The sequence below is a fragment of the Bufo gargarizans genome, chromosome 2, assembly GCF_014858855.1.
Source record: "Bufo gargarizans isolate SCDJY-AF-19 chromosome 2, ASM1485885v1, whole genome shotgun sequence".
Lineage (NCBI taxonomy): Eukaryota > Metazoa > Chordata > Amphibia > Anura > Bufonidae > Bufo > Bufo gargarizans.
In genome coordinates, this window is record NC_058081.1 from 356,248,477 (window position 1) to 356,267,450 (window position 18,974).

General features: G+C 43.8%; 1 protein-coding gene across 4 annotated transcripts in view; it reads left to right on the plus strand.

Moving 5' to 3' along the window:
• The window catches only part of SH3TC2 (SH3 domain and tetratricopeptide repeats 2), a 198,405-nt gene that overhangs the window by 166,034 nt on the left and 13,397 nt on the right, over positions 1–18,974 (plus strand). For all 4 annotated transcript variants that reach the window (XM_044280726.1, XM_044280724.1, XM_044280725.1 and 1 more), the window contains 3 exons: positions 13,142–13,292; positions 17,211–17,333; positions 18,750–18,900. In XM_044280726.1, the coding sequence (XP_044136661.1) occupies positions 13,142–13,292; positions 17,211–17,333; positions 18,750–18,900 (425 nt within the window). The remainder of the gene's footprint in view (positions 1–13,141; positions 13,293–17,210; positions 17,334–18,749; positions 18,901–18,974) is intronic.

Genomic DNA, 18,974 nt, shown 5'->3' on the forward strand with positions numbered 1-18,974 from the left:
GGGCTGGTAATGATCCGTTATAGTTGGAGGCTGCAGTGTAATGTGTATAGCCCTCCACAGTTATTCCTTTTATGAGATGAGTGTGACATATGTATGGATTGAATTAATGTCTCAATGGAGAGGACAAAAACAAAGGGGAGAGGGAACACACCAGTCTTGTGCCATTTAAGATATTTAAGTGGGGAGATAAAGTTCCATTGACTGATGCAGACAGGCATACGTCATCATACTGATAACACAGTTTGGTAGTCCAGATTTATGTAATGTCCATTTCAAAAAAGTCCAGTCCATAGCTCAAATACTTTTTCAGCATCAGTGACTGCCAGAATCTTCCTAGACCAGGTGAATTGGATAAGATGGAGGATTCTCAGGCTGTTATTATTGCCCTCCCTGTAGTGTTTCAGCATGTTGGCTATAAGTATTGCTATAATTAATATTGGCTGGTAGCTACTGCACTGAGTCATCCATGTACCCTCCTTTGATAGTTATGTCATGTGCCTCTAGTGATTGCTTTGGGAATTTGGGGACATATGTGAGATGGAATTAAAAGTATCTAGTAGGATGCAATGGAGTGTGGCGGAACTCACCTGAATCACCACCAGTGGAAGCCCGGAAAAAACGCCAGGAACCAGGCGTGAATGAAACCAACAGAAGAAAGTAATCCAGCTTCCAGGATGGCAGTAGTAAACGTTATATTCTTTATTTCATGGGTGCAGAATAAAATCCAACATGTACATCTACGCGTTTCGGATCGTTAGGTTCTGATCCTTACTCATGACAATAGTATATGCTGAGTGCCAGTCTTAAATAAAAAAAAGAGGCCGAACATCTCAGGTGGAGATAATTAGCAATAACCACTCCTTCTTACATGCAAATTAAAATTTCCTGGAAAACCAGTAAAAGACAAAGACAAAAAAGACAACATGCGCTAGGATCAGTAGTGCAATATCAAATCCTGTCTGCGATTGAGTCCCTTTGGTGTACGTGTATCCATAGAGAAAATCCAGTAGGATTCTCTATTTTGGACTAGATCCTAGCGCATGTTGTCTTTTTTGTCTTTTACTGGTTTTCCAGGAAATTTAAATTTTAATGGAAGCTGGATTACTTTTTTTCTGTTGCTAAAAGTATCTCGTAGGTGGGGAAACAAAACATTCTCAAAAGTTTTATAATAAAGGATTATAAGTCTCACTGTGCCCAGACTTTTTTATGCTGAGAAAGGTTTTAATTTGGGGAGATTCAGATTGTTGAGGAGTTTCCGTTCCTCACTGGTCTCCTAGTCTCTGAGTCTTTGTGAGAGCATCTTTGGTGAGGGATTTGATTCCTTTGATATGTTCTTGCCTACATTTGGCCAATGGAACCATTAACTTAGAGCCCCTGTTACCATGAATACTCCATTAATTTCAAGGGAGCAGCAGAGGAACAGGGCCCCTGTTCTTGTGATCTGATAGTTATCCCCTATCCTGGGGATTAGAAGGTCTCTTTTTTGCTCACTTAAAGGAGGTTTCCTCCCTGTTAAATCAGGAAAATATATTTTTCAATTGTAGTCACTTATCTAGCCATTGCTGTACGTACTTGTTTGGGTGCCCCCATAGTGTGATGATTCTTATTGGCTGGCCTACATATAAGCAGGAACCACTTAGTTTTTTTATGTACAGAAAAACTCTGGCCATTAGGAGTTACTAGGCATTTGTGACCACCTACACTGCAAATATTAGGTTAACATTCTAAGAGGGACTCAAAGTAACACCAGAGGGCATCATGAAAAGTATGTACCAACAATATTGAAAAAATGCACAATGTAAAGCAATGTACATTTTAATCATGGGACAACCCCTTTAATGAAAGGTCTATTATTAAATATTCATATGTATATATTGTGTACATAATAGTGTACAATTCTCTACTCCAAATTATTTTGACTTAATGATCCCATTTAGGTGCTTGTCGCTGACTATTCTTCTAGTATGAATGCGTAAATTCGGGACCGCGCTGCTTCAGTTGGTGCAGATAGCACTATCCTCCAATGTAGTTAACCCAATAATCTGACACAAGATACTGATACTCCCAATTTAGGTCTCCATCCAGCATCTGCAGAGCATGAAAATCACACAATAGTGAAGTAACTTCAGTGCAGTTGAATAAATAAGGGTTTTATTATACTCACAAACAAGTTAAAATTGATAGCATGTCTTAAAACACATTAACTTCTCTTTCATATCGCCGCCCATGTGAAGCTAATGTGTTTTAAGACATGCTATCAATTTTAACTTGTTTGTGAGTATAATAAAACCCTTATTTATTCAACTGCACTATTGTGTTGTTTTGATGCTCTGCAGACGCTGGATGGAGACCTAAGTTGGGACTATCAATGTCTTGTGTCGGATTATTGGGTTAGCTGCATTGGAGGATAGTGCTATCCGCACCAACTGAAGCAGCGCGGTCCCAAATTTACGCATTGGAACTCTGTGTGAACATACCCATTTCACTTAAGGGACCTGCAGCGCAAGTATATTTTTAGAGAATGCTATCATGACTGGAATTTTTATTTTGACTTTATTCTTCTAGTATGGTATGGTGTGCTCTAGCACTGCAATATAGGGTGCATGGTTTGCAATTGAACTTGGCTATCATGCTTTGGGGCCCAGCAGGCTTGCCTGCGAAAGCATAATTATTAGTAAACTGTTCAAAGATATTGACATAACATAATGGAACCATGATGAAATTCTAATACAGTAATGCCATTTAGAGTTGAGCGAACACCTGGATGTTCGGGTTCGAGAAGTTCGGCCGAACATCCCGGAAATGTTCGGGTTCGGGATCCGAACCCGATCCGAACTTCGTCCCGAACCCGAACCCCATTGAAGTCAATGGGGACCCGAACTTTTCGGCACTAAAACGGCTGTAAAACAGCCCAGGAAAGGGCTAGAGGGCTGCAAAAGGCAGCAACATGTAGGTAAATCCCCTGCAAACAAATGTGGATAGGGAAATTAATTAAAATAAAAATTAAATAAATAAAAATTAACCAAAATCAATTGGAGAGAGGTTCCATAGCAGAGAATCTGGCTTCCCGTCACCCACCACTGGAACAGTCCATTCTCAGATATTTAGGCCCCGGCACCCAGGCAGAGGAGAGAGGTCCCGTAACAGAGAATCTGTCTTCATGTCAGCAGAGAATTAGTCTGCATGTCATAGCAGAGAATGAGGCTTCACGTCAGCCACCACTGCAACAGTCCATTGGCATATATTTAGGCCTAGAACACAGGCAGAGGAGAGAGGTCCCGTAACAGAGAATCTGGCTTCATGTCAGCAGAGAATCAGTCTGCATGTCATAGCAGAGAATGAGGCTTCACGTCAGCCACCACTGCAACAGTCCATTGGCATATATTTAGGCCCAGCACACACACAGGCAGAGGAGAGAGGTCCCGTAACAGAGAATCTGGCTTCATGTCAGCAGAGAATCAGTCTGCATGTCATAGCAGAGAATGAGGCTTCACGTCAGCCACCACTGCAACAGTCCATTGGCATATATTTAGGCCCAGCACACACACAGGCAGAGGAGAGAGGTCCCGTAACAGAGAATCTGGCTTCATGTCAGCAGAGAATCAGTCTGCATGTCATAGCAGAGAATGAGGCTTCACGTCAGCCACCACTGCAACAGTCCATTGGCATATATTTAGGCCCAGCACACACACAGGCAGAGGAGAGAGGTCCCGTAACAGAGAATCTGGCTTCATGTCAGCAGAGAATCAGTCTGCATGTCATAGCAGAGAATGAGGCTTCACGTCAGCCACCACTGCAACAGTCCATTGGCATATATTTAGGCCCAGCACACACAGGCAGAGGAGAGAGGTCCCGTAACAGAGAATCTGTCTTCATGTCAGCAGAGAATTAGTCTGCATGTCATAGCAGAGAATGAGGCTTCACGTCACCCACCACTGCAACAGTCCATTGGCATACATTTAGGCCTAGCACACAGGCAGAGCAGAGAGGTCCCGTAACAGACAATCTGGCTTCATGACAGCAGAGAATCAGTCTGCATGTCATAGCAGAGAATGAGGCTTCACGTCACCCACCACTGCAACAGTCCATTGGCATATATTTAGGCCTAGCACACAGGCAGAGCAGAGAGGTCCCGTAACAGACAATCTGGCTTCATGTCAGCAGAGAATCAGTCTGCATGTCATAGCAGAGAATGAGGCTTCACGTCACCCACCACTGCAACAGTCCATTGGCATATATTTAGGCCTAGCACACAGGCAGAGCAGAGAGGTCCCGTAACAGACAATCTGGCTTCATGACAGCAGAGAATCAGTCTGCATGTCATAGCAGAGAATGAGGCTTCACGTCACCCACCACTGCAACAGTCCATTGGCATATATTTAGGCCTAGCACACAGGCAGAGCAGAGAGGTCCCGTAACAGACAATCTGGCTTCATGTCAGCAGAGAATCAGTCTGCATGTCATAGCAGAGAATGAGGCTTCACGTCACCCACCACTGCAACAGTCCATTGGCATATATTTAGGCCTAGCACACAGGCAGAGCAGAGAGGTCCCGTAACAGACGATCTGGCTTCATGTCAGCAGAGAATCAGTCTGCATGTCATAGCAGAGAATCAGGCTTCACGTCAGCCACCACTGCAACAGTCCATTGTCATAAATTTAGGCCCAGCACCCAGGCAGAGGAGAGAGGTCCCGTAACAGACAATCTGGCTTCATGTCAGCAGAGAATTAGTCTGCATGTCATAGCAGAGAATCAGGCTTCATGTCAGCCACCACTGCAACAGTCCATTGGCATATATTTAGGCCTAGCACACAGGCAGAGGAGAGGTTCATTCAACTTTGGGTAGCATCGCAATATAATGGTAAAATGAAAATAAAAATAGGATTGAATGAGGAAGTGCCCTGGAGTCCAATAATATATGGTTATGGGGAGGTAGTTAATGTCTAATCTGGACAAGGGACGGACAGGTCCTGTGGGATCCATGCCTGGTTCATTTTTATGAACGTCAGCTTGTCCACATTGGCTGTAGACAGGCGGCTGCGTTTGTCTGTAATGACGCCCCCTGCCGTGCTGAATACACGTTCAGACAAAACGCTGGCTGCCGGGCAGGCCAGCACCTCCAAGGCATAAAAGGCTAGCTCTGGCCACGTGGACAATTTAGAGACCCAGAAGTTGAATGGGGCCGAACCATCAGTCAGTACGTGGAGGGGTGTGCACACGTACTGTTCCACCATGTTAGTGAAATGTTGCCTCCTGCTAACACGTTGCGTATCAGGTGGTGGTGCAGTTAGCTGTGGCGTGTTGACAAAAGTTTTCCACATCTCTGCCATGCTAACCCTGCCCTCAGAGGAGCTGGCCGTGACACAGCTGCCTTGGCGACCTCTTGCTCCTCCTCTGCCTTGGCCTTGGGCTTCCACTTGTTCCCCTGTGACATTTGGGAATGCTCTCAGTAGCGCGTCTACCAACGTGCGCTTGTACTCGCGCATCTTCCTATCACGCTCCAGTGCAGGAAGTAAGGTGGGCACATTGTCTTTGTAGCGTGGATCCAGCAGGGTGGCAACCCAGTAGTCCGCACAGGTTAAAATGTGGGCAACTCTGCTGTCGTTGCGCAGGCACTGCAGCATGTAGTCGCTCATGTGTGCCAGGCTGCCCAGGGGTAAGGACAAGCTGTCCTCTGTGGGAGGCGTATCGTCATCGTCCTGCCTTTCCCCCCAGCCACGCACCAGTGATGGACCCGAGCTGCGTTGGGTGCCACCCCGCTGTGACCATGCTTCATCCTCATCCTCCTCCACCTCCTCCTCATCCTCGTCCTCCTCGTCCTCCAGTAGTGGGCCCTGGCTGGCCACATTTGTACCTGGCCTCTGCTGTTGCAAAAAACCTCCCTCTGAGTCACTTCGAAGAGACTGGCCTGAAAGTGCTAAAAATGACCCCTCTTCCTCATCCTCCTCCTCCTCCTCCTGGGCCACCTCCTGTTCCATCATCGCCCTAAGTGTTTTCTCAAGGAGACATAGAAGTGGTATTGTAACGCTGATAACGGTGTCATCGCCACTGGCCATGTTGGTGGAGTACTCGAAACAGCGCAACAGGGCACACAGGTCTCGCATGGAGGCCCAGTCATTGGTGGTGAAGTGGTGCTGTTCTGTAGTGCGACTGACCCGTGCGTGCTGCAGCTGAAACTCCACTATGGCCTGCTGCTGCTCGCACAGTCTGTCCAGCATGTGCAAGGTGGAGTTCCACCTGGTGGGCACGTCGCATATGAGGCGGTGAGCGGGAAGGCCGAAGTTACGCTGTAGCGCAGACAGGCGAGCAGCGGCAGGATGTGAACGCCGGAAGCGCGAACAGACGGCCCGCACTTTATGCAGCAGCTCTGACATGTCGGGGTAGTTGTGAATGAACTTCTGCACCACCAAATTCAGCACATGCGCCAAGCAAGGGATGTGCGTCAAATTGGCTAGTCCCAGAGCTGCAACGAGATTTCGCCCATTATCACACACCACCAGGCCGGGCTTGAGGCTCACCGGCAGCAACCACTCGTCGGTCTGTTGTTCAATACCCCGCCACAACTCCTGTGCGGTGTGGGGCCTGTCCCCCAAACATATGAGTTTCAGAATGGCCTGCTGACGTTTACCCCGGGCTGTGCTGAAGTTGGTGGTGAAGGTGTGTGGCTGACTGGATGAGCAGGTGGAAGAAGAGGAGGAGGAAGCCGAGAAGGAGGAGGTGGCAACAGGAGGCAAAGAATGTTGCCCTGCGATCCTTGGCGGCGGCAGGACGTGCGCCAAACAGCTCTCCGCCTGGGGCCCAGCTGCCACTACATTTACCCAGTGTGCAGTTAGGGAGATATAGCGTCCCTGGCCGTGCTTACTGGTCCACGTATCTGTGGTTAGGTGGACCTTGCTACAGATGGCGTTGCGCAGTGCACACTTGATTTTATCGGATACTTGGTTGTGCAGGGAAGGCACGGCTCTCTTGGAGAAGTAGTGCCGGCTGGGAACAACATACTGTGGGACAGCAAGCGACATGAGCTGTTTGAAGCTGTCTGTGTCCACCAGCCTAAATGACAGCATTTCATAGGCCAGTAGTTTAGAAATGCTGGCATTCAGGGCCAGGGATCGAGGGTGGCTAGGTGGGAATTTACGCTTTCTATCAAATGTTTGTGAGATGGAGAGCTGAACGCTGGCGTGTGACATGGTTGAGACGCTTGGTGACGGAGGTGGTGGTGGTGGTGTTGGTGGTACATCCCCTGTTTGCTGGGCGGCAGGTGCCAACGTTCCTCCAGAGGCGGAGGAAGAGGCCGAGGCGGCAGCAGCAGAATAGGCCGAGGCGGCAGCAGCAGAAGAGGTAGCAGGGGGAGCCTGAGTGACTTCCTTGGTTTTAAGGTGTTTACTCCACTGCAGTTCATGCTTTGCATGCAGGTGCCTGGTCATGCAGGTTGTGCTCAGGTTCAGAACGTTAATGCCTCGCTTCAGGCTCTGATGGCACAGCGTGCAAACCACTCGGGTCTTGTCGTCAGCACATTGTTTGAAGAAGTGCCATGCCAGGGAACTCCTTGAAGCTGCCTTTGGGGTGCTCGGTCCCAGATGGCGGCGGTCAGTAGCAGGCGGAGTCTCTTGGCGGCGGGTGTTCTGCTTTTGCCCACTGCTCCCTCTTTTGCTACGCTGTTGGCTCGGTCTCACCACTGCCTCTTCCTCCGAACTGTGAAAGTCAGTGGCACGACCTTCATTCCATGTGGGGTCTAGGACCTCATCGTCCCCTGCATCGTCTTCCACCCAGTCTTGATCCCTGACCTCCTGTTCAGTCTGCACACTGCAGAAAGACGCAGCAGTTGGCACCTGTGTTTCGTCATCATCAGAGACATGCTGAGGTGGTATTCCCATGTCCTCATCATCAGGAAACATAAGTGGTTGTGCGTCAGTGCATTCTATGTCTTTCACCGCTGGGGAAGGGCTAGGTGGATGCCCTTGGGAAACCCTGCCAGCGGAGTCTTCAAACAGCATAAGAGACTGCTGCATAACTTGAGGCTGAGACAGTTTCCCTGGTATGCATGGGGGTGATGTGACAGACTGATGGGGTTGGTTTTCAGGCGCCATCTGTGCGCTTTCTGCAGAAGACTGGGTGGGAGATAATGTGAACGTGCTGGATCCACTGTCGGCCACCCAATTGACTAATGCCTGTACCTGCTCAGGCCTTACCATCCTTAGAACGGCATTGGGCCCCACCATATATCGCTGTAAATTCTGGCGGCTACTGGGACCTGAGGTAGTTGGTACACTAGGACGTGTGGATGTGGCAGAACGGCCACGTCCTCTCCCAGCACCAGAGGGTCCACTAACACCACCACGACCATGTCCACGTCCGCGTCCCTTACTAGATGTTTTTCTCATTGTTATGGTTCACCACAACAACAAATATATTATTTGGCCCAATGTATTGTATTCAAATTCAGCGGGATATAAATTTGAGGCCTAGTATTTAGGCGCTGGGTGACCGGTATGGATTTAGTGACAGAATTAGACTTGGAAATGCACAGAAGCGTGTGTGTGAAGTTATTCTGAATGACCCAATGTGCACCTTGAATATTATATACCCTTTTTGGGATAGATTTCAAATAGCTCTGATATAGCAGGAACCACTAAATTATGAAATTGCTAAATTGGGAATTGTACTTCAACCCAGAACAAAAAATGTGCTTTGACGGGCACTAAATAACTTTCCCAGCTACAACAGTACAGCGGTAACGAGAGATTTAGAGGGATTTAAATTTGAGGCCTAGTATTTAGGCGCTGGGTGACAGGTATGGGTTTAGTGACAGAATTAGACTTGGAAATACACAGTAGCGGGTGTGTGTGAAGTTATTCTGAATGACCCAATGTGCACCTTCAATATTATATACCCTTTTTGGGATAGATTTCAAATAGCTCTGATATAGCAGGAACCACTAAATTATGAAATTGCTAAATTGGGAATTGTACTTCAACCCAGAACAAAAAATGTGCTTTGACGGACACTAAATATCTTGCCCAGCAACAACAGTACAGCGGTGGGTAACGAGAGATTTAGAGGGATTTAAATTTGAGGCCTAGTATTTAGGCGCTGGGTCACCGGTATGGATTTAGTGACAGAATTAGACTTGGAAATGCACAGAAGCGTGTGTGTGAAGTTATTCTGAATGACCCTATGTGCACCTTCAATATTATATACCCTTTTAGGGATAGATTTCAAATAGCTCTGATATAGCAGAAACCACTAAATTATGAAATTGCTAAATTGGGAATTGTACTTCAACCCAGAACAAAAAATGTGCTTTGACGGACACTAAATATCTTGCCCAGCAACAACAGTACAGCGGTGGGTAACGAGAGATTTAGAGGGATTTAAATTTGAGGCCTAGTATTTAGGCGCTGGGTGACAGGTATGGGTTTAGTGACAGAATTAGACTTGGAAATACACAGTAGCGGGTGTGTGTGAAGTTATTCTGAATGACCCAATGTGCACCTTCAATATTATATACCCTTTTTGGGATAGATTTCAAATAGCTCTGATATAGCAGGAACCACTAAATTATGAAATTGCTAAATTGGGAATTGTACTTCAACCCAGAACAAAAAATGTGCTTTGACGGACACTAAATATCTTGCCCAGCAACAACAGTACAGTGGTGGGTAACGAGAGATTTAGAGGGATTTAAATTTGAGGCCTAGTATTTAGGCGCTGGGTCACCGGTATGGATTTAGTGACAGAATTAGACTTGGAAATGCACAGAAGCGTGTGTGTGAAGTTATTCTGAATGACCCTATGTGCACCTTCAATATTATATACCCTTTTAGGGATAGATTTCAAATAGCTCTGATATAGCAGAAACCACTAAATTATGAAATTGCTAAATTGGGAATTGTACTTCAACCCAGAACAAAAAATGTGCTTTGACGGACACTAAATATCTTGCCCAGCAACAACAGTACAGCGGTGGGTAACGAGAGATTTAGAGGGATTTAAATTTGAGGCCTAGTATTTAGGCGCTGGGTCACCGGTATGGATTTAGTGACAGAATTAGACTTGGAAATGCACAGAAGCGTGTGTGTGAAGTTATTCTGAATGACCCTATGTGCACCTTCAATATTATATACCCTTTTAGGGATAGATTTCAAATAGCTCTGATATAGCAGAAACCACTAAATTATGAAATTGCTAAATTGGGAATTGTACTTCAACCCAGAACAAAAAATGTGCTTTGACGGACACTAAATATCTTGCCCAGCAACAACAGTACAGCGGTGGGTAACGAGAGATTTAGAGGGATTTAAATTTGAGGCCTAGTATTTAGGCGCTGGGTGACAGGTATGGGTTTAGTGACAGAATTAGACTTGGAAATACACAGTAGCGGGTGTGTGTGAAGTTATTCTGAATGACCCAATGTGCACCTTCAATATTATATACCCTTTTTGGGATAGATTTCAAATAGCTCTGATATAGCAGGAACCACTAAATTATGAAATTGCTAAATTGGGAATTGTACTTCAACCCAGAACAAAAAATGTGCTTTGACGGACACTAAATATCTTGCCCAGCAACAACAGTACAGCGGTGGGTAACGAGAGATTTAGAGGGATTTAAATTTGAGGCCTAGTATTTAGGCGCTGGGTCACCGGTATGGATTTAGTGACAGAATTAGACTTGGAAATGCACAGAAGCGTGTGTGTGAAGTTATTCTGAATGACCCTATGTGCACCTTCAATATTATATACCCTTTTAGGGATAGATTTCAAATAGCTCTGATATAGCAGAAACCACTAAATTATGAAATTGCTAAATTGGGAATTGTACTTCAACCCAGAACAAAAAATGTGCTTTGACGGACACTAAATATCTTGCCCAGCAACAACAGTACAGCGGTGGGTAACGAGAGATTTAGAGGGATTTAAATTTGAGGCCTAGTATTTAGGCGCTGGGTCACCGGTATGGATTTAGTGACAGAATTAGACTTGGAAATGCACAGAAGCGTGTGTGTGAAGTTATTCTGAATGACCCTATGTGCACCTTCAATATTATATACCCTTTTAGGGATAGATTTCAAATAGCTCTGATATAGCAGAAACCACTAAATTATGAAATTGCTAAATTGGGAATTGTACTTCAACCCAGAACAAAAAATGTGCTTTGACGGACACTAAATATCTTGCCCAGCAACAACAGTACAGTGGTGGGTAACGAGAGATTTAGAGGGATTTAAATTTGAGGCCTAGTATTTAGGCGCTGGGTCACCGGTATGGATTTAGTGACAGAATTAGACTTGGAAATGCACAGAAGCGTGTGTGTGAAGTTATTCTGAATGACCCTATGTGCACCTTCAATATTATATACCCTTTTAGGGATAGATTTCAAATAGCTCTGATATAGCAGAAACCACTAAATTATGAAATTGCTAAATTGGGAATTGTACTTCAACCCAGAACAAAAAATGTGCTTTGACGGACACTAAATATCTTGCCCAGCAACAACAGTACAGCGGTGGGTAACGAGAGATTTAGAGGGATTTAAATTTGAGGCCTAGTATTTAGGCGCTGGGTGACAGGTATGGGTTTAGTGACAGAATTAGACTTGGAAATACACAGTAGCGGGTGTGTGTGAAGTTATTCTGAATGACCCAATGTGCACCTTCAATATTATATACCCTTTTTGGGATAGATTTCAAATAGCTCTGATATAGCAGGAACCACTAAATTATGAAATTGCTAAATTGGGAATTGTATTTCAACCCAGAACAAGAAATGTGCTTGAACGGACACTAAATAACTCGCCCAGCTACAGCACTAGGGACAGATTTAGCTGGATATAAATTTGAGGCCTAGTATTTAGGCGCTGGGTGACCGGTATGGATTTAGTGACAGAATTAGACTGGGATATGGCCAAAAAATGAACAGACTATTGCTGGTTAAATGCACTTGGTGTGACAGCTTCACCCTGATGTAGGCTTTAGCCAAAAAACAACCACACCATTGAGGGTTAAATGCACTTGGTGACAGGCGCAGCTTGCCCCTGATTTTGTATATGGCCAAAAAATGAACAGACTATTGCTGGTTAAATGCACTTGGTGTGACAGCTTCACCCTGATGTAGGCTTTAGCCAAAAAACAACCACACCATTGAGGGTTAAATGCACTTGGTGACAGGCGCAGCTTGCCCCTGATTTTGTATATGGCCAAAAAATGAACAGACTATTGCTGGTTAAATGCACTTGGTGTGACAGCTTCACCCTGATGTAGGCTTTAGCCAAAAAACAACCACACCATTGAGGGTTAAATGCACTTGGTGACAGGCGCAGCTTGCCCCTGATTTTGTATATGGCCAAAAAATGAACAGACTATTGCTGGTTAAATGCACTTGGTGTGACAGCTTCACCCTGATGTAGGCTTTAGCCAAAAAACAACCACACCATTGAGGGTTAAATGCACTTGGTCGCAGCTTGTGCTGGCGCACCACAAGACACAAAATGGCCGCCGATCACCCCAGAAAAATGAGACTGACAAACGGTCTGTGCAGCCTAAAAACAGTGAGCAATTGAGGATCAGCAGCTCAATGATCCACAGCTGCAGATCGATCAGTTAATCAAGTCCTTTGGAGGAGTTAATCTGCCTAATCTCGCCCTACTGTCGCAGCCGCAACCTCTCCCTACGCTAATCAGAGCAGAGTGACGGGCGGCGCTATGTGACTCCAGCTTAAATAGAGGCTGGGTCACATGGTGCTCTGGCCAATCACAGCCATGCCAATAGTAGGCATGGCTGTGATGGCCTCTTGGGGCAAGTAGTATGACGCTTGTTGATTGGCTGCTTTGCAGCCTTTCAAAAAGCGCCAAGAAAGCGTCACAAAAGCGCGAAGAAAGCGACGAACACCGAACCCGAACCCGGCCTCTTACGAAAATGTCCGGGTTCGGGTCCGTGTCACGGACACCCCAAAATTCGGTACGAACCCGAACTATACAGTTCGAGTTCGCTCATCCCTAATGCCATTACATAATAAAGTACATAACCAGAAACCCATTATACACATTAGTGATTGGGAAGAATAGCTTCAATTTACTTCTCTGTGCTTTACCCTACCATGAGCCTCAACACTGCTGTGTTAAGAATATTGTATTCATTTCTAGATCCCTTAGAAAAGCTCTGGATTATACGAAGCAAAGTCTAAGGATTTCCATTGATCTGGGGCAACATGAAAAATCTGCTGAGAGGTGGATTCAAGCTGGAAAACTATATTATCTGCTGCAGGAAGATGAACTTGTCGAGATATACCTGCATGTACGTAATAAATGTGAAATACAATGTAACACTGAAATGTGAATGGGAAGGCTCTGCTCACATTAGTATTATTGGCAGTCTGTCCTGAGTTTGCCAGTCAGGGGTTCTGACCTTTTTTGATGGTATGAAAAATGCAGTCTGCAGACCTTTTTTATTTTTGCTGTCAAAATACTGTAACCCTTGACAAATGCCAATATGAATCGATGGGTTCCATCAAGGTTTGCCAGGATCTGTCTGAAATCAGATCTGGCATAGCTGTCTTGGGTTCATTGAAGACTGTGCAGACAGAATTCAACTGGCAACTTGGCAGGGCAAAGTCTAAATAGGGTATACGTCATATATAATTCCACCGAATTTCATTATATTATCACCGGATGATAGCAAAAATAGCTATGCTGCATTAGTGTGCAGATTTTAAAGGGAGTCTGTCACCAGCAGCCTTTTCATCAAAATATTTTCAAAGACACATAGCTGTGGTCCAGCTGATTAAAATGCTGTTTTTCTTTTGTTGATCGATGACTCTGGTCCCGAGTTATGATAATGATGATTAGGCATTTGGTACAATGAGGGGTCACTATTGCTCTTGTTGCTCTCAAGCTCTGCTCCTTTCTGTGGCCTGCCCCTCCCTGGCTGCTTTGCCACTGTCTGCCTCTGTCAATCAAAGCAGCCAGTGAGAGGCTGACCACAGAAAAGAGTGGAGCTTGGATGCATCAAGAGCAATGGTGATGTCCTCATTGCACCAATTTGTATATTAAGAAAACGTATCATAACTCGGGAATGGAGCCTTGGATCAACAAAAGAAAACGAGAGTATTAATCAGGTGAACCACAGATATGTACTTGAACGGAAAAGAAGAAAGATCCAGCACTTTGTTTTTCTTGCTTGACGTTTATTCCACAAACCAAATGTACAGCAGTGATAGAAACCTCCAAAAATAAGCCCCAGTACGGTCTACATGTTTCGAACCAAATGGTTCTTAATCATGACCAGATATGTGTCTTAAAGGCTATGAACACATTTGAAGTCAATTTTTTATGATTGCATTTTACTCATTTTTGGCTAAAATCTTTTTTTTTCAACTGGCCTTTATTAAAAATATTGAGCCATTCTGTCACAAAGGTTTAACAATTTTTTTTGCTGTGTTGACTTTTTACTTTGACTTTGTGCTGGTCATCTAATAAACCTCTCTAAACTACTGAGAGGTCATAAACACTTATTTAAGCCACATTCTTATCAGTAAGATAAGAACTGAGCTATAATGAGTGTTTCTAATATCAGAGAGCAGAGATAAGGAGCCTATCTGCTCCCTAACTGATGGAAAAGACAGAAAATCCAAAGGGAGCTACTAGACAAGTGATGGGGTTCTGAAAACAGCCAAGCAAGTTTATATCTTGGGAGTCGTAGTTTTACCACAGCTGGAGTGCCAGAGGTTAGCCATCACAGTACTAGGGCATCTCAGCTCTGTACAGAAAAAAAGGACTTCATATTTTTTATAAAGACCAATTTGAAAAATCATTTTTAGCTCAAAATGAGTACAATGCAATAATAAAAACAAATTAGCCCTAAAGGTGTACATAGCCTTTACCTGCTTAATACATTTACAGTTGCAAAAAAAAGTATGTGAACCCTTTGGAATGATATGGATTTCTGCACAAATTGGTCATAAAATGTGATCTGATCTTCATCTAAGTCACAGCAATAGACAATCACAGTTTGCTTAAGCTAATATCACACAAAGAATTAAATGTTACCATATTTTTATTGAACACACCATGTGAACATTTACAGTGCAGGTGGAAAAGTATGTGAACCCTTGGATTTAATAACTGCTTGAACCTCCTTTGGCAGCAATAACTTCAACCAAACGTTTCCTGTAGTTGCAGATCAGACATGCACAACGGTCAGGAGTAATTCTTGACCATTCCTCTTTAGAGAACTGTTTCAGTTCAGCAATATTCTTGGGATGTCTGGTGTGAATCACTTTCTTGAGGTCATGCCACATAATCTCAATCTGGTTGAGGTCAGGACTCTGACTGGGCCACTCCAAAAGGTGTATTTTCTTCTGTTTAAGCCATTCTGTTGTTAATTTACTTCTATGCTATGGGTTGTTGTCCTGTTGCAACACCCATCTTCTGTTAAGCTTCAGCTAGTGGACAGATGTCCTTAATTTCTCCTGCAAAATGTCTTGATAAACTTGGGAATTCATTTTTCCTTCGATAATAGCAATCCGTCCAGGCCCTGACGCAGCAAATAAGCCCCAAACCATGATGCCCCCACCACCATACTTCACAGTTGGGATGAGGTTTTGATGTTGGTGTGCTGTGCCTCTTTTTCTCCACATATAGTGTTGTGTGTTTCTTCCAAACAACTCAACTTTGGCTTCATCTGTCCACAGAATATTTTGCCAGTACTGCTGTGGAACATCCAGGTTCTCTTATGCAAGCTGTAAACGTGCAGCAATAGTTTTTTTGGACAGCAGTGGCTTCCTCTGTGGTATCCTCCCATGAAATCTATTCTTGTTTAGTGTTTTACATATGCTAGATTCGCTAACAGGGATGTTAGCATATGCCAGAGAATTTTGTAAGTCTTTAGCTGACACTCTAGGATTCACCTCATTGAGCAGTCTGCGCTGTGCTCTTGCAGTCATCTTTAGAGGACGGCCACTCATAGGAAGAGTAGCAGCAGTGCTGAACTTTCTCCATTTATAGACAATTTGTCTTACCGTGGACTGATGAACAGCAAGGCTTTTGGAGATACTTTTATAACCCTTTCCAGCTTTATGCAAGTCAACAATTCTTAATCGTAGTTCTTCTGAGAGCTTTTTTGTGCGAGGCATCATTCACATCAGGCAATGCTTCTTGTGAAAAGCAAACTCAGAACTGGTGTGTGTTTTTTATAGGGCAGAGCAGCTGTAACCAACACCTCCAATCTCATCTCATTGATTGGACTCCAGTTGGCTGACACCTCACTCCAATTAGCTCTTGGAGATGTCATTAGTCTATGGGTTCACATACTTTTTCCACCTGCACTGTGAAAATTTACATGGTGTGTTCAATAAAAACGTGGTAACATTTAATTCATTGTGTGTTATTAGTTTAAGCAGATTGTGATTGTCTATTGTTGTGACTTAGATGAAGATCAGATCACATTTTATGACTAATTTGTGCAGAAATCCATATAATTCCAAAGGGTTCACATACTTTTTCTTGCAACTGTATATGTCAATGCACAGTATGCTAACAGTTAAGAATTCTCTCATTTTGCCTTAATTATATGCAGATATAGTTAAAGAAAAGGTTGAGTAAGTTTGTGAATAAATTGTTTAACGTATAATCATAATACCCAAAATTAATGTAATTGAATGCGCTCTGCATCTTGGGAGTTATACATTTTTCTGTACATGTGTAAATATAAGGAATGCTGGGGGATTTGAGTTCAGTAGATTTATGAATTCAGTTTTGGATGAGGATCAACTACACGTAAAGTAATGCATTAACAGTGCTAACTTATACCCAAAGTCCTACATACCTATGCTTTTCTTCACCAATAGCAAAAATTCTGATAACTGCCCTGGCTTTGCATTGAGAATGAAGCAGAGTGGCTTGTTGTTACCCTCCTAGCATCTAGTAACTTGTGAGCACAACCAGTGTAGCATATAATCATAAGAATCAAGAAGGCGGCAGAATTTGCACAACTTTACTGCGAAAAACACCCTCAGTTACATCTTAGACATAGTAGAGTGGAACACATATTATACAGATACTAGAACAGACTGGAATTACATACTACCCTCTTACAAACTTACATGTTCCTTGACTCCCCGCACCCCCTTGTTAAATCCCTGATTATACCTATAAAATGTGAAATAATGCTAAAATGTTAAGATACACCTATGGCTAAAACATGCATCTAATACAGGCTGGCATCCAGACTTCCTTGAAAGCAGAGCACTTTACTGCAACATTGCACCTGTATGAAGCTGCTGGAGATGTGTTCTTCCATGGGCTGCAGACGAGAGAGAAGGCTCTACCATTTTATAAGGTAATGACTACTTATAAATAAAACTTCAAAACGCTAGCCCTTTGGGAACTGGACAGCCCTAATATTGTAATCCGTGTTTAATCAAGAATTTAGTGTTTTTATTGCATGATGTGCATCTATACAAAGAATACAGTAACTACTTAATGACAGCCTGCTGACTTTTGATGGCAAATGGTGCAAGTCCTCTGTCTACAATCATCTTTTGCCATAGTATAGGGAGCAGAGCTGTTTACTGTATGCTCCTGCTCTAAAGCTGTCCATATACATTATTCTTTTGTTGGCGGGTTAGGACAAAACTATAATGTGTATGGGGAGCTCCCGACTCTCCCCAACTTCATCAAATGTATATTTTCTTTTGTTCTTCCTGGAAAAAAAAAAAACACACATGACCATAATAACATGAAGAATTACAGTGTAATTCCGTGTGAAACTTGAATAGTATATAATATTTTAAATGTTTCAAAATAATTATATAGATTGCAAAGTAATTTATATGTAACCCCCAAACAGGGCCAAAAATATGTTATCTTTCTGTATTTTTTTCTTGTCGATAGAGACTAGTTCTGAGACAGAATTATTTTCCTGGGCTGGTGGTTGCATTGCACAGTGCCTTTATTGCCGTGTCTACCTGTAGTGCAGATCTGGTATCAAACTGAAACATCATGTTATGCTTTAAATAAATGCATATTATTTGAGCATCATCTTTGGATTGCCCAGTTATCTTTGAATATTGACATAAGAAGTAGTCTCACCTGAGCACCTGGCCTTGTACTGCTCTGAGATCCTTTGTCATAAACGTACCTGTCCGAGCTTCAGCAGCACGATCTTCAGCCTCAGAATGGCAATGCTCTGGATGCAGGATGCAATGGATGCAATGCTCTGTTTCTCCCTGCAGCGGATGTTGACGAGATTAGCAGTGGGGTGATTGCTCAGATGCTCTATTCTTACTTTCTAATATTTCTGATGGAGCACCTATCAGGTGCTGATCCAGGGACTCGGTGCTCTATTTAAAACCCTTCCTGGCCATACACCAGTGCCAGTGATAGCTAGGTTCCTGGTTCTTGTTCCTGTGTTGATTTGGATTGTTAATGTTTTTGACCTCATCCTGTCCTTTGAGCATTCTCTGTCTCTCATGATTTGTACTGTGCATCCTGTCTGGTTCTGACCTCGGACTCTTGGCCAGTTGAGGTCTTGCTACCTAAGGCTTGCACTGCAAGTAGGTAGAGAAAGCAGGCTGGGTTCTATATTAGGGCTCACTGTGCGGGTCTGTCCCTACCTACAGGCATTACACCAATATAACATTACTCATATGATAAGATTTGATATATAATATTTAGTAAAAAGTAGTCTGTTTTGTTCAGTTTATCAAGTAATTTTCAGTACAGCCATATTCATAAGGCGTATCCTCAATTTCAGGAAGGTGCCCTACCACTAGCAAAGAAAGTAGAAGACACCCGAGCACAGCTCCGAATCTTTCACAAACTCACTCAGCTTCTAATAAATCAAGGAGATCATAAATCATCACTGGAATTTGCTACAATGGCTGTCAGGCTCAGCACACTTATTGGTAGGTATTCTACATGTTTCTTCTCATCTTTAAAGGGCTTATGTCACCCCCCATTGTGCAATTTCCATTAGCCG